This window comes from Motacilla alba, chromosome 10 (genome assembly GCF_015832195.1).
Source record: "Motacilla alba alba isolate MOTALB_02 chromosome 10, Motacilla_alba_V1.0_pri, whole genome shotgun sequence".
Lineage (NCBI taxonomy): Eukaryota > Metazoa > Chordata > Aves > Passeriformes > Motacillidae > Motacilla > Motacilla alba.
In genome coordinates, this window is record NC_052025.1 from 10459766 (window position 1) to 10486088 (window position 26323).

General features: G+C 36.9%; 2 protein-coding genes across 5 annotated transcripts in view; both read left to right on the plus strand.

Annotated features, from left to right (window-relative positions):
* FGF7 (fibroblast growth factor 7) overlaps window positions 1–4158 on the plus strand; it is a 29238-nt gene extending 25080 nt beyond the window's left edge. For all 4 annotated transcript variants that reach the window (XM_038147349.1, XM_038147346.1, XM_038147347.1 and 1 more), the window contains exon 4: window positions 361–4158. In XM_038147349.1, coding sequence (XP_038003277.1) covers window positions 361–555 — 195 coding nt within the window. In that variant the 3' untranslated portion in view covers window positions 556–4158. The remainder of the gene's footprint in view (window positions 1–360) is intronic.
* A 10728-nt stretch (window positions 4159–14886) lies between these two features.
* Window positions 14887–25014, plus strand: DTWD1 (DTW domain containing 1). The gene is given in 7 exon segments (XM_038147395.1): window positions 14887–15324; window positions 17001–17279; window positions 18302–18445; window positions 19290–19563; window positions 23353–23578; window positions 23811–23889; window positions 23892–25014. Coding segments are annotated over 6 exon segments (1020 nt in total). The 5' UTR covers window positions 14887–15324; window positions 17001–17006; the 3' UTR covers window positions 23916–25014.
* The last annotated feature ends 1309 nt before the right edge of the window (window positions 25015–26323 follow it).

Here is a 26323-nt window from a genome sequence, read left to right on the forward strand (position 1 = left end):
TGCCTACAATCTTAGAGCTATTTTGAAATGCTGCATTTGAATGGTTTTTTTATAAAACAGATTCCTAACTAAGTAAAATGTATTCTGGACTTATCTTATGCATCCCATATTAGACTTTTATGTCCGTTTGTTAAATTCAATGATTAGGTCTTATATACTTCTTCAAAATGTGGAATACTGAGGGGGAATATACAAAGCTAGAATATTCAATACTCAGATTTCAGAGGCCAAATTTATTTATTAAAATATTCCTAATATGCAGGGTCTATAATGCCTAGTCTTCTCTCATCTTCCCTAATCTAAGTATTAAAAAAAACCACTTGTACTTGCCTTACCATGTGTTTTATTTACTCTCAACAGAAAGTCTGCAACGAGGACTGTAATTTCATTGAACTGATTGAAGAAAACCATTATAACACCTATGCTTCTGCAAAATGGACACACAAAGGGAAAGAGATGTTTGTTACACTAAACCACAAAGGGGTTCCAATGAAAGGTAAAAAAACAAAGAAAGAACACAGAGCATCCCACTTTCTTCCTCTGGCAATATCCTAATCACAAATGATCTATAAAGAACTAGTTCCAGCAGGAAGATTAATTTTAAGAAGACTGTTTGACAAGATACCAAGAGAGGCTGGAATACTACTGAGAAACTGAACAAGCTGGACTTGCGCATTTATGTTTATTTTTAAGAGACTACATGAAAAAGATTTGAAAATATACACAAAACCAGATTTACTAACTAAAAGTTGTAAAAAATTCTAAAGAGTTGTACAATCATTATCTTAGTCATTGTAACTGGGTAGTTTCTTAAATTAATTTACCCTGAAGAATAAGTCATTACTTGATTATCTGATAATATTTTATTTAAAAAACTATCTGCTTCTTAAATATGGCTGCTATAATAATAATAAGCAGATGATAATGTGTAAAATATGTCAGACTTTAAGGCTGCTGGAATGAGTTGTCAGATTATCAAGTCAATAGAAAATGTGGAGGCTGAGCAGTATTTTAAATACTTCCCCCAACTCATATCCTATACATAAACTATATGATCAAAAAAATATAATCTTGTAAATGTTTATTGTTGTATTCAGACAGGAGAGTTAGTTTGGAAAAATTAAGTTTACTCTAACACAAAATGTTCCTATCTATTAATGAAACAAATACCTAATGCTGCTCTAAAAGATGTTTCAAATAGTGTATGTAAAATAAAAATAGGAATAAATAATGTACTTCATCTCACTTTTCACAAATTAACATTTTATATAACAATGAAGCAAAAATTCAGACATATTAAGGTTTTTTATGTAACATATCCTATCTTTTGTATAATTCCTGTTAGGGCATACAGCTTTCAATATTGTTTTTCCATTCTTATACATGCTTTTTCTGTTGTTACAGCATTAAACTTTATTTTAAGTTGTATTTGAACTTTATTGTTTTAAGTTATTTAAATGTTATTTATAAAAAAAAAAAGATACTTATTAAGCTGCATCTGTTTCATATGCCTTTAATTCTAAAGGAATAACAAAATGGTCTGGCTGAGATGCATGAATTTTTTTCTGTGACCAGACACAAAGCCTAGTACACAACCCTCCTGCCAACATACATTGGATGGCAGACAAAAATGACAGCCTGCAGCAAATCACACAATGGACATCTCAAAAGAAACAATGCAAAAATTTTAAAAATCTATGCCACATACTCTTGATAATTGAATTACTGGCGTGCTCAGAGTTATGCCAGGTAAAAGAAGGTTACAGTTCCAGCAGGCACTGTAAATAATCCAAAGATGGTAGAACCTCCACTCACAGATACAGAAATACGTGCAAGCCTGTGTGACTAGTTTGAAACTACAGCTAAAATCACTGTGACTTGATGAAAAGACATCTTAATTTTCTAGCTATGAAAGTGTTCAATGAAGCCCTACTTGACTTGTGCCTTATTGTCATTTAATTCAGTTTCCCTACACTTTTTCTTGGGTTTTTGATAATTGCACTTAGATAAACATCACCAAAAATGAGCTAAAGCAGCTGATGTGACTGGGATAGTCCAGCTAATTAAAAATGGTCTTATATGCTTCAATGTTATGTATTGAATAACAAGTGTCTAGAGTGAACCATTTCTTCCTAAATGAAACATTTTCATTTTAAGAGCAATCACAGAAAATGGCAACAATTTCCTTTGACAAATATTTACTTTTTTAAAAAAAAAATCTTGTTTAACGAATAGTGCCATTTGAAAATCAATTATGATATTTTCAAGTCAAAAATCAAAGAAGATATAAACAGATCCATGCAAAAAAAAGTCTCAGTACAGCTCTATCAGTAAACCTTCACTGTGCTTTTGCTACTTTATTTATAACTTGTTCACTGAACACAACAGACTGTACTATAAAGGAAGCTTTTTTGCTGGTACCTCCCTGCACTACTTTCTGTGAATATTTAAACAGTGAAACAAAGCTCACACTTATGATCAACATTAACATACTAGCAGAAGTTTCTATATCTAAACTAGGTTAGCAGAAGCTTTGAAATAAAAATGAAAATAACAAAACCCCATTAGGATTGTTTGTGCTTAAAAGCTTTACTAAAGTTTTAATTAAAATGTATGTATGCACGTTAATATATAAATATATATGTAAAAATCTTAAAACCAGATGCAGACAGGCTCTTTTAGACAATCTTTTGATGATGTAATTCAAGAACATAGAAATACAGTTGAACAAATCCTGAACCCAAATTGTAATTAGGCCTTACTGCTAAATGCTTTCTATAATGAATGACAATGTAACCACCATTTTCAGGTAAGCCAAGGCTGCTTTATGTTTTACAGCTGTCACAACTGAAATGTGTTCTGTGAGGGAATTGTTCCCAGAAAGACATCTGACTGCAAATGCTGCAATTCATCAGTACCACACTCACATGTCCTTACAACTGAGCAACTGTCAATGTATCTTTATCTTAAAAAATCTATTCTCAAATACTGGCTCAAAAAATCAGTTTAGTGCTAAAGCCAGGGAATAATAATCGGGAAATTTACAGTGATGATCTCCAGTAGCAAACTATTACAAGACAAAGATAATAGGAACGCATTAGATTTTAACAGCAATTCAGAAAGATGTCAGAAATCTTCACAAAAGCCTCTTACATCAATTACATCACAATTGAAAGCAATCTTGACGGCAACAGACAATATACCATGTCGGAGGGAAATATGTTTATACATAAAGAAACTGATACACCTGTCTGGAAATGGCTCATTACTAACCTGTGTAATACTAAAAGTTCAATAAAACCCAAGCAAAAAGGGTTATAAAAGCCAACCTCAAGTGTAATTTCTTTGCCTTCCCTTCAGAGGCATTGGCTTTGCTGGAGCTTTTTTCTCTGTTTCCCACCGACACTACACAGTGTGCCCAGGCTGGGGCTCAGAAGGGAAACACAACTCCTGTGGTCAAAGCAGCACCTCGAGCAGCCACTCCCATCTCACAGAAACTGCTCCATTACACAGCAGCTGTCATTAGAAAGGTTTTACTTATTTACTTCTGTATTACAGCTGATAAACACTCTGGGACACAAATGAGCAAATCTCATCTGAGGAATCTCAGAGAAGGCTGCAGAATCTCCATTCTTGGAGGGTTTTAAAATACAAAGCCCAGTACAAGCAGTGTGGGCCCTATTTTGAGCAGGAGACTGGATAAGATACCTGCAGTGCTACTCTTTCTATTTTAATGAGTCCAAGATTCCATAAGAAAGTTATTTTTCTTGAAACAATCCCTTCAAACTACACAAAACACATCTCCTTGTTAGGGAGATAACTACACATTTGTCTCATAACTTGTGAGTCTTTGAAGGTATGCAAAATGGTGTAAATACATTTCATACACAATAAAAATGACAATTGGACAATATCCATGACCTTTAAAATATATTATATGGTACAATACAGTCTCACTTTTAGTTCTGTTGCAGGTACCTTAAAACACGGCTCTGCATAGCATCTGTAATAATCACATTACTAAATGGTTGATCAATTGACTATTAAAATACACTTGCCTGTGTTTTAAATTACTTTTTGAAGAAAATATGTATATTCTCTTTTAATAAGCTGAAGCAAGATGTAAGTTGACGTGAAATCAATAAAGGAATAAAAACATCGGTATTTCATTGCACTACGTGACCAGTACCTGGGCAGTCTAAATATTTCAGAAACCTATGAAATCTATCTCTTCACTACTAATCTTTCAAATACCATAATGACTTTGTAACATTTAACAAGTAGAAAAAGGAAGTTACAGGTTAGATGATTTTCCACAAATTAGGAAAAGTCATCATCAGAGGTGAGATCCACAATTAGAAATAATATTTTTTAAACATTTAATAGAAAAAAAAAAAGGAAGTACAATTTTTTACATCACTGAATGAGTTTTAAATGGTTACAGTTATTTAAATCACACATTTACTTAATACGGCGGAGAAGGGGAATTTATAAGCAGAAAAAGATGCTAAATTCTCTCTGCTGATAATTTTGAAGATTAGGACTGTACTCAAAGCAGAAACTAGATGGGAAAAATATTCAAAGAGTTGCACAAGGTTTTTAACATCAAATTTATATTAACTTTATAAATATTGCCCCAGCAAAATTTCTAAAAAAGCTTTTTAACACTGAAATTCATAAAACAGCAAAATTTCATTTTAAATATTTGGGGGTTGGGGGTTTAATATAGTATTAAAACTATCAAGTGTTAATTCTTGAGCTCTGTAAATAACTTCACAATACCTGTCTGAGGAAAGCTAGCTTGTAAATCTTAAGCATTCCAGACACTGAAATTCCATAACTGCTTACATTCCAGGCCTAAAAAGGGAGATTTTCTTCCATTCTGCCTGGAAGGCCAATCCAAGCTCACCAAGACTGGTTGTTTCATTAGGGAAACACTTTTATTTAGAGGGCTGGCACTTGAAAAGATCGACCCAATACAGAAGGAAAAATAAAATTACTTACTTCAGATTAAATTTCTCATGAAAATAATTATTTTACTTCAGTGCTAACCAGAAAAGCAGAGGAATTAGAATGACGATGCAAAAATTTGTCACATAAGGGTTAGTGCCACAGAAGTTAGCCTGGCTCAAGTCTCTCTGCACCACTCCCTTCAGGAATTCATACACATTGCCAAGTTTCCCCCTAAGCCTTCCATCCTCAGGCTAAACAGTGCCAGCTCCCCATCCCTCCTCATGGGAGAGACGCACCAGCCCCCAGACACCTTAGTGCCACTTCCCTGGGCTCTCTTCTCTCCATGTCTCTCCTGTACTAAGAGCCCAGAACTGAACACAGTACTCCAGGTGTGCTGTCACAGAAGATTCACCGCCCTTTTCTTCCAGCTAATCTAGTAATATCTTTACTACCCCTAGAAATGTTCTTTATAATGTTATATCATATAATTTTAATCAGAATTCAAGACCAATTCCCTTTACAATTACAACTGGCTGTCCAAACATAAACACAATTCACTATTACCTTGGACAGCACCAGTTTTGATGGATAAGAATTCAGTCCTCAGTTAGTGACTACTACGTTTTCAAAGTTCATCTATTGGCCTTTGAAACCTTGCTCTGCTACAGATTTCTTACACAACTTTCAGCAAGCCACTTTCAATGTCCTATTTGGTAAGAAAGACAAAGAAGTTCGAGTCTGGTATGCACTGCTAAAATATCAAACATACATAAATTATCTGATTTATGAAATTACCTGACTAATCACACCAGGGCAGCAGAGGAGCTGCAGCTGTCTGCACCCTCATTGTCAGTGACCTCTGCTGCTACCAGGACACCCCTGTGCCACAGGCAGATCAGTGTCTCTGCTCACCCCAGCAAACAGGGTAAGCCTGTTGATATCTTCTTGAGTTATTCTGATTCAGTTACTACTATCCAGATTCTGGTTATTACTGCACAGTACAGAAAATTGGGATGAGACTGTTGGAGGAAAAGGAACATTTGAAAGCCATGGACACTCAGTTGTTGTGCAAGATACACTAATGGTTCAGCTAACTTGTCTGTGCACTTTATTCCTACTGATTTCACCAAAACCCAGGCACAAAATGGATCTGAACATGTAACTAACTTCTCAGGGGCCATGAAAGAGAACAAGTGATTATTAAACAAAACTGTGAGCACCCCGAAAGCCTCAGGGAGAGCACTATTGGAAGGGCTAAAATAGTAAGGCTTCTCCCTTTTATTTTATTGTCATAGGAAAAAAAAGTCGTATCTTGGCAGAAAACATCAAGATAACAGCTGCAGTGAGTTCAGAATTATTGTCATTAAAACAGGCTCCCTGAGGTCAGAAGTGTTAATCAACAGCTGAAGTGATTTATTGACCCTGCTTCACAAATAATCACTTTTTACTTGTTTTCATATTCTTGTTTCTATATACTAGTAAAGTACCAAGCTCTAAAAGGAAATATGATTATACTGGAATAGAACCACTGGATTTTATAAAAATCAGGCAAATGTTTCCACTGGGTGTAGATTTTTGGGTTTAAAAAAATTCACAAACATTCCTGTGTTCAAAAACACAGATACATTTCTGTTTCTAAACAATGTACTGCAAACTGAGCAATACACAAAAAATGGATTCTGTAAACAAGAATTTCCTTTCAAGACTGTAACTTGATGAGAGTAACACAGACCTTCAATTTTAAAGAAACCACATTAATTGTACTTATAAAAAAACACTAAAGTAAAAAAGGAAAATTATTCAGGAAAGCTAACAGGCAATACACAATGACAGTAGGATAGCTCACTTTATTAAATGAACTGTGCATAGGCAATCTATACAAAGATTCTATAAAACCATATCCATTTGTAGACACTAAATCCCTCAGCTAGGTCTCAAGAAGAACTCTCCACTTTGCTTAGATACCTCACACAGCTCTTTCACATCCACATTACAAAGAGAAAGCTTGTGGAAATCATGGCACATGACAGAACTCTTCCCATCCTCTGATGTGTCTGCAGTACCTCATTAATTCAGGATTTCTGAGTACAGCATGTTCCAAACCTCCTCTCTATAACCTTAACAGACACAAGAGACAGCCCATCATCTATCTTTTCCTAAGCATTTAACCAAATTGTAGAGAAAACATGACAGAGATATCACTGAAAACTGGGAATGCAGATTTACAAGTTTTTGCTCAATTATTTTCCTCTGAATTATTGACAACAAAAATAAGATTTTCCTACCTTGGTGAATGGGGAATGATCTAAATTCAGAAAAAGCACATGAGCCCATGAAAACAAAACAAATGAGGGGGGGAAAGAGGCAAGGATAGGAAAAGTTATGGTTATGGTTGGTGCAGACTGACAAAAGTGATTAAGAAAGCATTGGTTGCATAAAATTGTGGCTGTACATATTGAAGGAAAACAGTAATTTCAAGAAGGGGTAAAAGAGAAGAAACTGGCTAGCCTGAAGGAAAAAAAAATGCTGGATAACATTCAGAAAGGGAGCAAGTTAGAACCAACATCAACACAAGAAGGTTGGAAAAAAAAGTTAAAGTAGTGGCCACGAGAAAGAAGAGAAGGCTAGACTGAAAGAATAAAAATCAAAGTCTGATCCATTGGGACAGCAAAAACAAGGGGGTAAAAGAGGCTACAATGCAAGACATACTGAAAATGGGATCCAGATACCAGAGAAAGAAGTGGAAAAAGAGCGGCTGTCATTAGTATAAGAAAACTGACAAATCAAACCAAGATGGATTATCAGCAGCTCCTTTAAATGCTTTGTAATACTGTTCACAGCTTAATCAAATTGACTTATCCATATATTGGCAGGATATGTTTAGAGTCGATTGAAATTCACATTTCATTTTGAATTGCTTTAACATTTTGGGTTTGTGCAAAATAAACCGAAAGTATTAGTAACAACTTATGTCGACAATTAAGATTTTGCAGTGTACCATAAGTTTCATTCCAAAGTCTATGGTCACATGGTTTATGCGTTTAAAATATTTACAAGACTGACTGGCTGCTGCAGAACTGGCAGATGCACCAGCTTGCATTTTAGCAGTAGCATCTTTACTAGTATGAATTACTGTGGCAGCCTTAAGGCTTTTGAGATTCCATTTATTCCACACACATTTCCTTGGTTTTAGACCTTTTTTTTTTTTAAAGTTAATTTAGAAAAACATTTATGTGAATTTTGAAAACCACCCTATGAATATCCCCAAATGAAATTAAAATTGCTTTATTTCCTGTCTCCAATGTGCAAGTTTTTATGCCACTGTCAACTTTAGGCATGAGATCCAAGCCTGTTAACTGAAATAATTACATTCATATACTTAAAGTCAACCAGAACAGTTTTTGCTATCTCCCTTCTGCTTCTGCTTGGGTTTGCACATGGGTGAATACCCTTACTTTGTGGTTGTTCCAGTTCTGGTAATTTAATACATTTGCATATGTTTTGTTGAGGTTGTGAATTACTCTCGCAGCAATACTTAATTTACTTTATTCGGTGGTTTTCAGTCCTCATTCCACTCGAATTTTACACAGCTCCCACACTGTAAGTTTCATGCAGACACAGACTGCGCCATAGCAGTGGTCTCCTAGAGTTCTGGGATTTTTTTCTGCCCTGACTAAATTTCACTTAAATCCATCCATTATCTGTTTATAGTGGTTACACATTACAGAGAACACTGTGGGCTTATCCAGCTCTTCCAAGTTAAAGGCCCTTTAGGAGTTTGGAGCGTGTGTAACTTTGATGTATATAAACCTTCTCTAAATTAAATTTTTCAGGGTGATCTTTTTCTACATACAATTTTCTCTGTCTGTAACTAAAAAGAAAATTCTGCCCAACACACAGTGACTGACATAGAGAAAGGTTTTGAGAAAATATTTCGGTATTTTACATTTACTTCAAAAACATATTTCTTTTGCATTTGTCCATCAGTTTCAACATACAAGATAATGAAATCCACATTGTCATGAAATCTAAATAAATGAGCACTAAAGATCGAAATCTGCTCTAAATCTAAGTTTTTGAATGGATATCAAATGACATACACAATCTAAAAATCATAAACTTTTACTGTCAAAACATGCAGGTATTTAATGGTAATATAATACTACTTCCTTTAATGGTAATGTGATACTACTTCCAATAGAAATTTCTAGGACAGGTATAGTCTGAATTCTGTAAGAATATTTGTAAAAAGCGGCCCTTTTTTATAGAGAGACACCTTCAAGGCCACCTACAAACAGTTGCTATTGCAAAAAACATTTTGAGATGTTTGATCCAGTTTTGTTTTTCTTAAGGAGAAACAATGCCATGGATAGTTAGTTCAGATTCCTTTCCAGGGTACTGTTTTAAAATATTTATTCATATTTATATACCTGCAATCAGTATTAAGAAATCACCATAATTATTACTGAGCAGAAAAAGCCAGCTTTGACATCAGTATTTCCAGTACTGCATCTTCTATATATGCATACATGTATGGTATTACACACATAAGGCAACACATAATCAAGGCAAAAGAGTCTCACTGAAACACACAGCTGGTACTCTGGACAAAATATGCCTCAGGGAAAGCAAAAAACCTACCAGTACCTGAAAACCTCTGAAAAACTAAGTCTGCCAATCCCTCCTTAAAGTCATCATCAAAATATTTAATAGATTCAGGAAATAGTTCCCAGACAGCAACACTATGACTTGTGACAACCAATCAGGATACACCTGACCAAATAACACCATATAAAAAAGGCTACAAAAAGGATTTAATATTGTAGTTTTTTTAATTAATGTAAAAATATTGAAGTGAACTGTGACAACTGCAACAAACTTTTGTTAGGGAAATAAAAAGCTTTCAAAAATCACATCATTTAATAATTTCATTTTACTATTCACATATTATATGAGCCAAAAAAATTCCCTTTAATGACCACCCATGATAATTTCCAGCCTTTCCTCACCAGTTCTGGTTGTTCTCTCTCTCAGGTACTTACATGCAAGTGCTTCCAGCTGTCTTCTGGAGCCAAAAGCTGCCAGTCTAGACGCAGGTACATTGGCTTATGTGTCACAATAATACTTTTATGTGCCAAAATGCAGCAGCTACCCATCTATCACTGAAAATGCTACTGGTAATCTTACCTGAGAAAAAGCATCTTTAGCATGTCTGGGAACAAGAAGAAAATGTGCCACAAAATCCGCCATTCTGTCAAACAAGTGCTCTTGGTTAAGCTTCAAAGGGGAAAAAAATCAGGGCAAAGATACCTACATAAATTCAGACATGGCTGTGTGCAAAACAGTGATGCACACCATTGTCAAACTCACAGTTATCTGAGGTGAGGCACTGCCAACACAAAGGAACAGCACCAGAACACACACCCCTAAATTAATGCCCCCTCTTACTCCAACACATCCTTCTTCTAAACATTTTAACAACTTCTAAGTGTTTAATCGGTTTTGAGCATATTGAAGTAGTTCCTGATTCAGAACAGCACTGAAAAACATGAATTACCTGAAGCATATGTTAAGTTTATCAGCCAACAATTAAGACAGAATCTGAGTGATGTACTGAACCAAAGCCAGTGCACATAATCACAGCCTCCTGCCACAGGAATATTTCCCTCCTCTTCTTAATAAAGAACATAGTGATCATCTGAGGTAACAGAACCCACATACTTTTGATTTATGCTCTTAACCTAAATATTCCAAACTCATACCTTTTATAAATTTTAGCACCATTACACAAAGTAAGCAAAGTAAAATAAACAGTCAATTTCATCTAAAAGTTGATTTTAAGCTTCATGATATAAACCTGCTAACTAAACTAATTCTTCATATGTTCAACTACAGCTCCTTAAAGTTACATGAAAAGGTAACCTTGGACCTACAGCTGATGCAGTTGAGCTGCAGGAGCAAAACACTTGCATTTTTGTACTTGTGGGATATGCAGATTTTTTTGTTTGATGATAACAGCTATAGGAACACTTAAAATGAATTTATATGTTAAAGTTCTGGAGAAACCATGATCACAAAAAATCCTGAAGCACGGCAATAGATTATTTTGAAAGAAACAGACTTCTCCAGACTTTGAGAAGAATTTTCTATCAAAATCAAAAAAAAAAAAAAAAAAAAAAAAAAAAAAAAAATCAGTACAATGTATGCAGGCATTTAAAACTCCTAAAACCACAAAGCAAATCATAACTAGACAAAGGTAAAAAGTACAAGGATTTAAATTTGAAACACGATCCACAAGCACACAGGAACTTCTTTCAGCTTGCAGAAGTACTGAAGGGAAAAACTTGCAGGGGGAATGCTTAGCTTTTACTGAAAGAAACAAAAGCAGCTTCTTTGGGTATCTCAACACCAGGCTGTCAAAACACAAGGACTGATTGGCATTTGCCAGATACCAGCAAGTCTGTCAGCCTGTTCCTGATTTTTCTTTTCAATTTTCAGTAAACCTAAGACTAAAAGTCTAAAGTTTAAACCACAAAAATGTTCTTGTTTGATACAAAATTAGTAAGGCATCCAGTCACACCTGCTGTATTAAATCTATAACAGAATTAAAAATATGTTGGAACAGAAATATTGTAAATAACTACTACTAAAAAGTAGAATAAGACACTGGACTACTATGTTCTAGGAGGCAAGCATTGATCCTAAGCTGTGCCAAAACTGTGTGAAGAAGTGCCAATAGGATTTCCATATTCCTTGCACCTTGCTTGTCTGTGTATATTTGCACATCTTTAAGCACAAATAAACAAAAAAAGTTATCACTCCACCAAAGGAGTAATTTCAGAAAGCATCAGCAGCTTTTGTCAGTGTATGACAAATGTCTCTAAGAGGAATAGCTGTAGATTATAATATAAGCCTTTTACCCAGAGCAAGCAGTAAGATCTACAGCCGTTCTCTGGGTGCCAAGACATTAGGTTTTATGGAAAATAAAAAAATATTTAATATTTTGTAGGACTAGTGATTACTTCTGTACATTTTCAACTTCAACCAGCATGCTTCTGGGCGTGCTTTTAACACTTTTCCTCAAAAATGTTGCATTTACCCAGACATGTTTTATGGCAAGTGCTATCAACAGTTCAGGGTTAAGACACAGCTTTATTAAAGCAGCTCAACCACCTGAATTTTATATCTGTCCTTCACTCTGCACAACTTGTTTTTATCAGCTTGACAGTATTTGGACTTGGACAAATGACAGGAATTAGTTTTCTTTTATTTATAAATGTGAAGCATCCTCTAGATGCACAGGGCCACATTGGCATGAGAAGACTTTTTGAGCATGTTTTTGTGCTTCAGTGACCTGTGTTTATTCTCTTCTTCAAGTCTGAGTGTGGCCTGATGCTCTTACAGATATTTACATAATAATCCTTTGGTAACTTACCCACCAAAAAGTAAAGCTCATCAACAGAGATACAACTCAGCCACTCCTTCCGCAACCAGTACATTGTAAAACAGCTTGTTCTGAAAATGATAGAAATGTAAATATTAAATTAAGTAATCTGTGAACTTTATTTTGCATAAAGAATTGCAATACAAGTATAAATGCATTTTACATCTAAGAATCTCTAATTCTGGCAACAATGCAATGCAGACTGTGCTTTCCTCCTCTCTCATGTACTGCATTCAGAGAGGATTACATCACCTCAAAGAGCCAGAAAAACAGAAATAGACCAGGGAGGCCCATTACAACAGACACAGAGTAATTAAAAAGACTATAACTTTTTAGTTAGAGAAGGAGATAACTCAAGAAAAAAGGGTCATTATGTTTCTAAAGAGACAAATAAAATCATGTGCAATTTAAGTTCTCGGAAAGGCCAGTAATGCCTTCCATCTGTTGAGAACAGCCTTGGAAGCACAGGAGGAAACTGTTCCTTGATCTAGCAAAGAATTTAAACTAGCAGCTTAAATATTTGAGCAAATTGTTGGAACCAAAGGTAGTAGTTTGAACTTGATCATCAAATGATCACTTCACTGAAATAACTCAGTGAGCATTAAAACAGAGGAATCAGTATGTTTTTACGCCCTCTGGCATTGCTGAAGGACACTGACATGCTCTATTTTAACAGCAGGGCAGCAAGACAAATTATTTCTTTAAAAAAGTAAATCAGTGAAGTGTTATTGACTGCACTGAAACTATTAACACACACAGGCTCATTCTGTGATGCTGTGATTTCAGGGTAAAAAGGTTAAGTAAAACCAACTTAAAAATGTAAAAATTCAATAATTTATTTTGATATTATCCTAAATTTAAGTGTTTCCATTTTTATGTCAGGTTCCTCCTCCTAGATATTTACTATAAAAAAAATTAAATTTTGTAATGAAATGTTCTACATCTTTTCAAGCATTTTTTGTTTCTTTGTTCCAGTGGGGGAAAAAGTTCTGGTTCAAAGCTCAAAAGAGGAAATTTTCTGGTTTAAAACATTTGAGTGAATTAATACTTGCAAATAATGTAGGCAGGTCAAAAGGAATGTCCTGCTTCTTCCAAAAAGAATGTCATTCTGACAAATCCCTGGTAACCACATTATACTGAATTCTTCAACAAACCAGAAAGGCACCTATAGTCAAAGATTTCCCTAGCGCTCCTACTAGTGTAAGGAAAGAGAGAAAGGTAAAATCAGAACCAGCTATTTCCCCTTTCATCCTCATGAGAACCTTCTGCCTCAGGGTTCAGGACTTTCTCTTATGTTAGTAACGGCATGGCCTGATCAAATCTTATAAACAAAGCTTGACTCAGGATCATCACTCAAGCAAGGTTCCAACAGAAAATTGCTGAACAGCACACAGGCACTTTCCTCCATGCTATAAGAAAAAAGAAAGTTAACTGCAGAGAGGCTGCTCTCCTAAAGGTGTGCCATTTCTACAAAGCTCTTTTGCGGTGCCCAAGGGTCTTGGAAATACAACCTACACTCAAACTCAATTCTCAGTATTTACATTCATATGGTTTTGTTCTTCTAATATACAAAATACTACTTCATATCCTTAGATGTTAAGAAACATACTAAATATGTGAAAGATATGTAAAGGCACTGAATCACAGACAGAACTTCCATTTCTGTCTCACTACCTCCACAATGTTATACCATTATTATTCATGCACTTCTAAAGTGCACACTGAAGAAAAAGTGACCAATCTGCCAGTATTCTCACATATTTCAGTATTTTGTTTACAAGCTGGAAGCTCTGTGAAGGTTGCAGATTAGCCGAAATTCACCCTAAAGGCTGAATATTGGGTAAATGCTACAATGGAGCATCATCCTCAACCAGGCCAAGGAATCCCACAGAAGGGATCCCATATTCCCTTTAGAGGGAGACGCAAAACAAGCAGAGAGGAATGCGGCAGCACAATTCCTCCAGCCAATAAATATGCTCTAAGGGTACCACTGGGTGCGGGGGAAAATGCAGAGTAAAATTTAAAAAAAAAAATTCTAATCCATCTTTCCTAGAGTTCCATGGGAGCCAAAGCCGCAGCCTCACACCCCAGCGCCTTCCAGGCGGTGCCGCCTTATGTAGAGGGCAGAGCTAGGCAGGGAACGCAGGGCAGGGAACACCTGGCGAGGGCCCAGCTGGGATTCTCCCCCCCGCCCAGGCAGCTGGAAGTGGCTTCTGGCCAGTTTTTTGTGACCCAAAGCACGGAGCAGCCCATGCGGGGCGTGAGGCGCCCAGACGAACACCAACCCCTGAGGCAGAGGCGGCCGGGCGGGAGCCGCGCTCAGCCCCGGGCTGTTTCCGTTCCCCGCCTCCCCGCGGCGGCCGAGCCCGGCACTTTGGTTCCGGGGCCTGCGAAGGCCGCGCGGGAGACGCGCCGGGCGGCGGGTGAGGAGCGGGCGGTGCGGGGGCGCTGGAGCAGGGCGAGGATCGGCTGAGGAGCTCCCGCCCCTCCGCGGCGGTGGCGGCCGGAGAGAGGAGGCAGCGCGGCTCGGGAGCGCCGGGGGGCCGCGCTGTGCGCGGGCGGGCTCGGGCGGCCCGCGGTCGGAAGCGGCTTTGCGCCCGCGGGGCCTCGGTGCCGCTGCGGCGGCGGGACGGCGGCGGAGCCGCGCTGTTACTCGGTGTCTGCGGCAGCGGCCCCGGGCTGTGCCCGCCGAGCGCCCTGCGCTGCCCGGCCGCAGGAGCTGCGAGCGCTGCACGCCGGAGCCGGCCTGCGCTCATCCCGCTCGGCTGACAGCGGCGGGCGGCGGCACGGAGGGAGCTGCGGCACCCCATGAACTGCACGCATCCCCCGAGATGCACCGGCCGACGTGCTGAGTTGTGCTGGAATTGCCGCTGGAGTGTGGAGGGTACCCTCCACCGGCAGCGATTTACCAGGGGTTTAGAGATGAGGTGCGGATGGAGTTGTTTAGTCTTAAAAATATGTGTCTGAAATGGATTTGGGTCTTAAAATTCTAGTCTGTCATTTTCTGGAATGTCCTGTACTGTATATATAGTGCTGCAGCCTGGGCGCAGCTATCATTTTGAGGCCACAGCGTATCCCTTGTCAGCATCGATAACAAAAGTGCTTCAGGGTGTCACCGTTGAGCGCCACAGAGTGTAAGGCATTACACTGAAAAGAATCAGTTTGCAGGCTGGGAATGCATGTCCAATTCCAGGGCCTCTCGCCCTCTGCTTCTTGAGGAAACTTGATAATAGCACAGGTCACTCCGAGATGTAAAGTATACTCAGAGAAACTGAAAAGTTTCTTTTTATCTCAGCTTTATCTCAGAGAAACTTGAAAGCAAATTGCTCTAGAAAATTCGTATGCATATTAGATTTTGTGTTTATTTGAGTGGACTTCCCTGACTTTCCAAAAGTTAGACCTTGGCAGAGGTGAAGGTATCATAGCATGCATGAGTATTTAATTTTACCAGAAAATAACAATTTTTTCTGGGATTGATTTTAATTTGGTGTTGGAAACTTAGCTTAGTTTTTTGGTTTTGTTACTTTCCAATTACATTACATTTGATTTTATTTAAACGCTTCATTTTGGATTACATTTCAGGACTTACTGTTTGTTTGTTTTTGTTAAACATGACTTTGCTACATGATTTCATAAGTGTGATCCTTGACATGAAAAAGTAAACCTAAATTAGCGGAAAGCAAATCCTGAGAATAACTTCTTTCATTGCATGTGATGCAGCACAGAGTGCCAAAGGCAGTTTATAACTCCTGCAGGCTGTGCAGGCTGGGAGCTGCTTTGGGATGAGAGAGCGCCCGAGTGCTCAGTGAGGGGGCTGTGACAGCGCAGCAGCACTAATTCTGTCTGCCCTGGGGTGGGCACATGGTCATGTTTCTCATGCCTTGCTCACAGTACATGGTAAAAATTCTGTGCCAGCTGCAGAGGGTGAGACAACAGCTGTCCTGGAGAAAGCCTGACAAAAATCCATCGATGGTACTAAATAAACACAAACTTGTGGAAGTCTAGACTGGGTCAGCACTTACTATCTGGTGCATGGGGCACCAAAGCCCTCCTCTAGCTGTTACTTTTCAGCCTCAAGGTCTTCTCCTGGAAAATTTCTTCTATTTCACAAAGTTCTATCCAAGAAGGATTTCATTCAGGTTATTTGGTTGGCCCACATGCAGTAAATTTTAGGATAGAGATCTAAATTAGCACAATTAACTTTTGTCTTACAAATTTCCATCCTGTCTATAATTCCTTGTCAGTAGTCATGTTGGAGACTAATGGGATTGCTCATCCAGGTAAACACTGCTTATCAGTGTTTTCATAAACTTTTAGGCACAGATCTTAACAACAGAGAAATAATAGACTTCTGCAGTACTTAAGTGAGTGGGATAGTGAATGTGCATCTGTGCATTAAGGATGCAGATCTCAAGTTCTTTCCAGCTGTTTATCTCATGCTCTTCTGAAATCTCTTGAATCAGATGATTTTACTATTCTTTCTGTTACAGGAAATACCTTCTTTAATGAGATGGTTTTGTTAAATGGGATAATAGAGAATATTTTCCAGTAGATTAGTTCATAGTAATTGGCTTTTTATTTAACAACATTTTGTCTGTTTCAGCTAACCATGTCATTAAATTCATCTACACTTCTAAATGAAGAAAACGCTCAAGGAGCAAAAAGAAATACTGAGTGTTTGGAAAGCCTGCTGCATACTCCATCATCGATTCAAGATAATCCACTTCAACAATTACAGTTAGCATCCCAGGAAGTACTGGAAAAGGCAAAAAAGAGTGGGAGATCAAAATGCCCCCGATGCAATAGTTCAAGGATGTTTTATTGTTATACATGCTTTGTTCCTGTTGAAACTGTCCCTACCAAAGAAATTCCGACTGTGAAGGTTAGTATTTCTTAATGATTTTTTGTAATATCTTTGGGGTTTTAGTTACTGTGGACAGAGAATAGTCTGTCTGCAGCCATTTCTTTTCTGACTCATTCTTTACAGACATTCGTTTTCAATGCAGCTATAAGTATGAATAAACTACAGTTAGATAAAATTACTGTTCTTACTTGAGGAATTACATGTACAAACACTGAAAATGTTCCAATCCTCACATAAACATTTATTCTCATCTTCTAGATGTGAATATAGGCTGAAGTCACTAAGCTTCTCATGCAACTGTGTTTCCACTTAGTTGTTGAAAGTTTCTTTATGGTGCTCTTGCACATTCTTAGTTTCTAATAACTCTGGCCAGAAAACATTATACTGTGAACAAAAAATTTGTCCAAACCAAGGGTGAATTTTACATAAAATGTGACCTAAAAGACATTCCTATATGTCATGGTTCTATAATTCAGATAACTACTCTTAAGATATAAATAGTGTAATGCCTTTCAGCTGAGTTACTTGGGGAAACTATCAGAGAGGACAGAGACATTTTGCAGAATCAGTTAGCATCTAAGATGCATTTTGAAGACAGTGGAGTTTGAAAGTGTAATAAAAATACTTTAGAAGTACTTTTGAAATTTGACCTAGTAAACTTAGGGATATTTTCATTGAAATAATAATTTTCACAGTTGGGTGAATACCTAATAGAGATAAGTATTAATATTTAGAACCATTATATTGCTCAAATTAAGACCACATCCAGCTTACCTTGCTGATTCTGTTTCTGGAGATTTTACTCCACTACTGCTGGCAGCATTCCAAAGTGCATCACTGCTTACTTAGCTATTTGCATAAATTGAATGTAATAGGTGCTTCTTCTAACTTGTCTCTAGTTTAGTTCTAAATCTATCAAAAATCATCAGATACATTTTAATTACATGCCAATAGGAATTTCTTCCAAATTTTGAATAAGCTTTGGTACAGATGTTTGTAAATATGATGATAAATACTGTTTTTTTCTTCTTTTACTCTAGTTACCTTTGAAGATTGACATTATTAAACACCCAAACGAAACCGATGGCAAAAGCACTGCTGTGCATGCTAAGCTCCTGGCACCTGATGATGTTACAATTTATAAATACCCTTGCATTCCAGAGTACGGAGAGAAGAGACACGAAGTAAGAGATTCTCTGGCGATAGCCAGGCTTTTTGCTGGGGAGGTGCAGCTTCCTCCTGCAGTGGTGGTGCCCTGCAGGGAGGAAATGACAGTTCCATTAGTGCAGTCCATCCTGAGCTCCCTCAAAGCTTAGCTCTGCAAACACACAGTTCTGGACTGTAACCTTTTCTCCAAAGCTGAGAAAGACTGCAGCACTATTTAACCACCTTGAACTTTCTATGTTCATCTCCTCACATAATGGAGAATTGGATTTACCGTGTATCTGAAGAAATATTTTGCCTATAAATGAAAGTATTCAACTTGGAGCAAGTTAAACAGCAGTTGAATGTTGTGCTCATTTAGCTCATATTTAAACCTCCTTAAAATTTTTAACATTCACTATGACACAGGAAAACAACTAAAATTCAAGTCTTGTCTATAATAGCATAGTGATAAAAAAGTGAGTTATGAACTTGGATGTATATGTTCATTTAAATGGTAAGCTATCCTTTCTGGCCCTCCTGCCCCATATACTGCAGTGACAAGTGACCTTTGAGCTATCTCCGGGCTGACACCATTGTCTTGGCTAAAAAATCTTTTAATACATAAGTTTTAGAGTTGGTAATAGAGGTATGGAAGTAACATTAATTAAAAATCTCTGTTAAGTATCTCAATTCATTAACATGTTTTTAAAATGGATTTCACACTGTGTTAAAAAATAGAATATTTTTAAGAGATACGATTTCATCTTGTCCTGATTTAAATGTTTATAGACAGGGTAGAAAAGTTCTGTTCTTTAATATAACAATTCCTGTTGTTCTATTAGATTTTATTGACACTCGGATCTCTTTGTTTTCTTCATTCAGATAGCACTTATATTTCCTGGCCCCAATTCAGTTTCAGTAAAAGATATTGCTTTCCATCTCCAAAAGTACTCCAAGAAAGGTGTCTGTTCTAGCGACGATGACTGTTCCAGAGAGCCTCTTCTTAAACAAGCAAAAATAGAACTTGAAGGAGAAAAAAATCCAAATGAATGTGTCTCAAGCAGCAGGAGTGAAGGCACTAGACTGAAGAAAATAATATTTATTGACAGTACCTGGAATCAAACTAACAAGATAATAACTGATGAACGACTTCAAGGTAAAAAAATACCAGTTGATACTGAGACATTATTGCTGCAGAAATGATTAAGGGACATATGTCTGTAACTGACCTGAGCACAGTGTAAGCTTGTATGTACCCCTGTCTCTGAGTGTGTATATGAAGGATTCAGCAGCCTATTCCAGGGTTGTAAAATACTTCCTGAGCCAAAGACTCCGTTACTTTTCATGTCATATATTTTTTTTGCAAAAAGATAATGCTAGTACTAAGAAAGCATTTACATTTATTTGTCTCACTTCTCTATTTGAGCAAATTTCCTCCATCTCAGAGAATGGGAGCTGTCATGTTAGACAGTAGAACAGTAGTTTGAATGGCCTCTGAAGGAAGCCAGGAAGATTTTTTTGCAGGTGGCTGCTTGCTTTCCAGAGACCCACAGGACCATTTGTGTACATGTTTGTGGCAGACAGGCCCCAAGAAGATAAGTGAGTGGTTTAGCAGGTTCAGCACAGGTTTGTCGTGGCTTGGATTCTCTTTCTCCTGAAGTTGTTAATGGACATTTCCATGATCTCACTACTCCAGACAAAAAGGGAATGGCTGCTTGCCCTCCACACTCTTCCAACTCTGAGAGCAGAAACTGGTAATTCTGCAAAAAGTTTTTGTCTTAGGTTCTTTACAAGAAGTTTACATTTAAGCCTTCTAATTAAAACCACAAAAGACAAAACAATTTAGCAGTAGCATTCCATTTCCTTTGAGATGAATAGGAGTTTGAAAATACTTTCATTAGTGCAAAAAGTGCACTTAGCTGGGAGGCAGGTTGTCAAGTTTATATGCTATATATATGTATACACACATATATACCACTACTGCTTCACACTGGATCCTACAAGGAATTTCACAGACTTTCTTACATGGAAGATGAATGTTGCCTTGCTGTCTAGTCAGTTTATTAAAGAATCCCACATGTTAGTATGATGTATTGGCTAATTAAAATCCTGTTAGAAGTATTTAGTTTAACACAAAACATGCTCTATCAGCTACAGTGAAGTATTACTGTAAAGATTAGAGGAATTGCATGTAGCATGTTAATATAAGGCATTTAAAACTTATTTTAAGAGGACGAATTCAAGAAAAATAGCAGGCAGGCAGGGGAACTGAAAATTTCCATGGAAGCCTATGCATATATTAGTCAAAAAGTCTTAATTGGTGTTACTTTGGAGATCTTGAATAGTTTCCAGTTTCCCCTTGTCAATGCTGATTTGGTGGACTACTCTCTCCTTTCTGGAACATCTCGGTTCCAGCTGTTTTGCAGCCCCCTGGGTTCCTGAGCACCTTTCAGGATTGCTGAGGTTTAACAGTATCATGCAAGTCAGTTTCTAGTATGGGAGAATTGTATCCATCCACACATTGGGTGTAACAGAGTGCACAGCTTGTGCCTGTATTGCTTTCCTTAGTGCTTGTCATAAAGAACATAAATTGCATTAATACCCCTTTTAGAGATTGCAGTTTTCACTTCCAAGATGAATGGTGCAGAGTTTCCTTAGGCATAAACTGATGACATTTTTATGTTGTACATACATGAAAAATAAAGAACTGTTTTCATTTTTCAGTTCAATTGCAAATGAAGTCATCATCCAACAAAATATCCATCATATGTTAAAGTTCAAAAAGGAGTGTTCATAATTCCAAATAAGAAGTAATTGCCATACTTATTAAGATTAAGTTACAAGAAATATTGAATGAAAACATTAATGAAGCCAAGAAAACGTAAAGAAAAGCCTTGTGTTTTGTAAGCCTATATTTATATAGACAGTAAATCTAGTAAATTGTGCTGCAAGAGAAAGCAAATGAGTACATTGATCTTAAAATAAGCTGAGAGAACTTGGACAAAAAGTAGTTCTATATCTTGAAAAAGTGTTAATATAGCTTTAGAAAACAAAACTAAATCAGTTTAAGACAAGAAATACATGAGAGTTGGTACTGTCTAGAATTGATTACTTCATTAAAAGTGATCTCAAGATCAGAAAACAAACAGTTGAATCTAATGCTAATGATGACTTTCTCACATGAGTGATGGAGCTCATTGGCAACATCAGGATTGTTAAAGAAACTGATTGCTTTGGGGTTTTTTTCCCTGTAAGTTTGAACTGCTTTATATTAGCCAAATATTTTATTAGCTTATTCATTAGTATTGTGGGGTTTCATGTGAACGGTGAGTATTTGTAAGCAAACATTGCCTTTGGCTGTGTACAGATCCAGTACAGATGAAACATGCTCAGTAAACTTTTATCCTTAACCCACTCTGGTTTTATTTTTTTTTAATGAAAGGTTCTAAAGTCTTTTGTTTGAAAGTAACTGATACTGCACTTGTGGTAAGCTCAGTAGTGTCCGTGGTCTTGCCTTCAGTGAACTTTTGTTTGTATTCAAACCACAACTACGTGGGAGTTTACGTTGGAGGAATCATCCCTGAGATTTACTGCACTGCTTTTAGGGTGAAAGCATTGCTGGATTTGATGGAAGTTTTCATTTTGGTTTGGGCTGAGAATTCAAGTGTTGAAACTCTTGAGGGCACCAAGCTTAATGCAGTTTCCTGCTGCTATTTTAAAGTTTCACATGTGTAGGATTATTAGAGGGAATAATTAGACTATGCTGTTTTGAGGTTTTGGTTCTGAAATGCCAATAATAACATTTAAATTCAGGGACAGACTCTTCTGTTCAGGCTTTTTTTAAAATGCTGTAATTGAGATTTCTTCTATAATGCAGGATACCATACATTACTAACTGCAAAGCAAACAACTAAGTCCCTCTTGCAATTACACTGAAGTAATTGTACACTTTTAGCCTACAAACTGTGTTTAATTCTAAGTGCTGGGCTCTAGCCTGAATTTGGACCTTACTGAAACTTCCCTGTCCATAACTTCCAAGCAATTCTTAGACCGTACTGCTTTTTGTACTGTAACCTGTATTAAACTGTCCCATGAGACAGAGTATCAGATTGTGATAGAAAAAGATAATTTTACAATCTGCTTCTGATATTGTTGACAGGTGTGTACCCTGTTCTTCATGATCCAACTGCCCATCCTGTTTACAAAGTGATAACACATTAAGTTGGTTTCAGTTTTGAATAATTTGTGCATCTTAGGAAACACAAGAACAAAGATACCTGTTTAAAATTCATCTGAATAATAGAATAGTTACAGAGACTATAAGTAGATTAAAGATCTTTTCGTGCCATACAGACACCAAATTCCCTCTTTCATCTTAAGTGGGAATGCTTTTATTATCTAATAAAGTTAATTACAAGATGCTGTCATACTTACTCCTGAGTAATTTCAGTGACATTTCAGTTACTTAACAAGCATAAATTAAAAGTTCCTGGCTCTTGCAAATAGTCCTTATTTCAGCAACACTAACAGTCTAAGGGATTCTGTTTTACACTTGAAAAGTATTAACTTTGCAAAAGGTGAAATAATAATTTTCTGAGCATTGATGAGTCTTGGCAGGTGTGGGTTTCACTCTTGCCATGTGAAGCGACTCTGCCGTTTACTGAGGGCTGTGTGGCTGTTTGAATGAAAGGATTACTTGTAATTAACTGCAGATTTGAAGAGTGTAACCTAGGACTTACAGCACTTCATCAAAGTGGTAAAAAGGAGGACAAAATTATTGCCTCAGTTATACAGATGAAGAGTGTAGGTACAGGAAGAGAAATTATTTTCATGCAGGCACTGAGCAGGCTAGCAGCAAAGTCAGAAATCAAAGCTATAGTCTTTTTTGACATTCTGGCCACCAATCCACATTGTCTAATCTAGGTCATCTTCTTTTCCTTGACAGGGTTACTCCAAATTGAGTTGAAGACAAGGAAAACTTGCTTTTGGCGTCATCAGAAGGGAAAACCAGATACATACCTTTCCACAATAGAAGCAATTTATTATTTCCTTGTGGACTATCATCAGGAGATTTTGAAAGAGAGCTACAAAGGACAATATGATAATCTGCTTTTTTTCTTTTCATTTATGTATACATTGATTAAAGATGCCAAGTGTTGTGCAGGAAAAGAGTAAGCTGTCTGTCGGTGCATGACACTAGTTTTTTTTCTAATAATAAACTGCACAAACATAACTAGGATTTTTTTTGGAAATAGACTGTACTCTAAATAATGTCCAGAAGTGAGCTGCAGACATTCTCCTGTACGCTTGAGGTTGTAGATTGCTCACGTAAGCAGTCTTATTAGAGTTACTTATTTGAAAACAGTTACATTTTCCTAAATATTGCTGTACTTCAACCTACAGGCCTGATGTGCTCACTGTGATGAGCACATTTCCTGAGATGGGACTGGAGGACTCGACCCCTCTTGCCATAAGGAGTGATCTCTTTTAACTGTAAGAAGGAATTAACACGCTGGCTTTTCATTGTTACTAATACTTATGTCAGATGTTTTCTTTGTGGTTTACACAGCAATACTGATTTCACCTTTGTGGCATCAAAGGCTTACTGAATGAACAGATGGTGTTTAGTTCCTGGGGAGAGTGGCAGCAATAGAGAATGAAAGAGCACATTAATTGAATATGAATTATATACTTTCAAGAATTATTCTGGAAAATTCTTCTAGTAATAAAAAAGTGGTCTCTTTAAACACTGTTATACAATGTATGATTTCTGTAGTACCATTCATGTATTCTTATATTAGGATTATTCTCAACTTCTTGGGTAATTTTAGACTCCTTCAAACAAATTTAGTCAAGTGTTTATTACTGTTAAATATTATTTGGGGGAGCACTAACCTAACAAATGTCACTATGGCATGTTGTAGGCACCACAAATGGTGGTTCTGACCACAGTATTTCTGACAAGGTTTCCTTAAACTAGGCAGGCTGGGAATCTGCTCTGTTTTTCCTTTTGCAGTAATGGGGCAGATTAGAACAGTCTAAGTAGGACTTTGTGCTGATGGGAGTTTTGTCTTTGGTCTAGAGCTGCTGTCAGAGTCATCACATGTGAATGCAGTTTTGCCAAGCTATACCAGCACAGCCAGTGCTGGCAGAAGTAATAGACCTGGGCTTTAGAGCAGAGTTATATGAATATATTTTAGATCATACATTGATAATTATATTCTTAAGGTGGAAAAAATGTTTTATTAGAGGTAAAATATAAGATGGATAAATATTTCTGAATATTCTTAGAAATGTGTTACTTAAGACAAAAAATATCTTGTCAAAGTGACTGACTGAAAAATTACAATAGATTATTTTTTAAATAAAACATCCAAGTTTTTGTTAATACTTGTAGCATACTCTCTAGGAGGGCACTCACACACCCTGGTGAACATAGAAATAATGTCTTGGAAAAGTACTTCAAGAAAATGTTTTTATACTTACACAGTAGTCCATACAGGCTCAAATAGCTGATTTGTACTGCATTTTTAATGCTTCAGGATAGTGAAATCTTAATATTGCTTCAAACACAAGATACAAATACACTGTCTTACATCATACCTCATATTGGTCTGCTTATCTGCACAAGCACATATAAAAATGTATTTCAGTGGACACAAAAACATATCCCCATTTGCAGAACAAAATGCTGGTTATGTTATGAAATTATGAAATGTGCGTGAACTATAACAGCACCACAAGAAACACAGGCTTGAATCAGAATGAGAAAGATAATTTTTATATCTACCTATATATTGAGTTCATGTGCCAAGCAGTGAGAAAAATCAGCAGTCGTGTCTCGGTGCTATTGAAACAACACTGACTACTCATTTGGTTCTTATTGCTATTGAGAGGTTATTTTGGCTTTTTTAAATGACTCATGTTATTTCCTTTGGTATGAATTTTGATAGTCTTTTGACATTTCCATCTGTTCTTGTATTTCTTAAACAAAGATTATTGTATTTTTTTTTTAATCACACAAGTATAATAGCTTGAGAAGGAAACTTTCACCCACTTTAAACAAACAAAAATAAAATTAACCCACTGACCTAATGTTTTACAAGAACCAGAGAGAAAAATCTGGGGGGAGATGGGGAGTTACTTCCAAGACACACTTCCCTGAAAACATGTTTTTTATTTAAGAAGCAGAGGTCAGATAAAAGCTTGTATAAGCTGTTCTTCGTTACTTTTGGAAAATAGTTTCATAAGGTGAAAAATTGTTTCCAAATTTAAGTTTTGTGTATCTCACTTTATTTGAACAATGGGAATTAAGAACCTTTTCCAAAAGAAAATTAGTTTTAGTTCTCAGATGAAATTAATGCACAGAAAGGATTTTAGATCTGGCATACTGTGTCCAGGAACTGGGTTCAGAGTCTTTTTCTTCCAGTGCAACCTCAGTATAATGGAAGAGTCATTTGTTACACCGAAGGACAGAGGCACACCTAATATCTGCAGTTCTTTACGGTCTGTTGCTGTTCCTCTGATAACCTCTTATGGGGGCAGGAAGGAGGTTTTTGTCACTTCTGCTGCAAATCTGTCCTGTCTGAGCAGCAGATGAAGTTGCCTTTTCTCTCATATATATAAAAATATTTACATCCTCTATTTAATTTTGGTGTTGGTATAAGAAGCCAAACCAAGTCATCCATCTCACACTGAAAGCATCTTAGTACAACTGATACATTTCCCCAGCTTTGAGACTAAAGAAAAAATTTGTTCCACTAAATGAAAGCAATCAAGTGGTTAATCCTTTCAAGTGCAATTAGCAGCACTGACCTCCCTGTTCTTTAAATTGAGGGTCATGGGGAGGTAAAGGCCAGTTCTGGGCCTTTTCTTTCGTATCAGAAAACCCCTTCACTATCTCTTCTGTTTCCAAA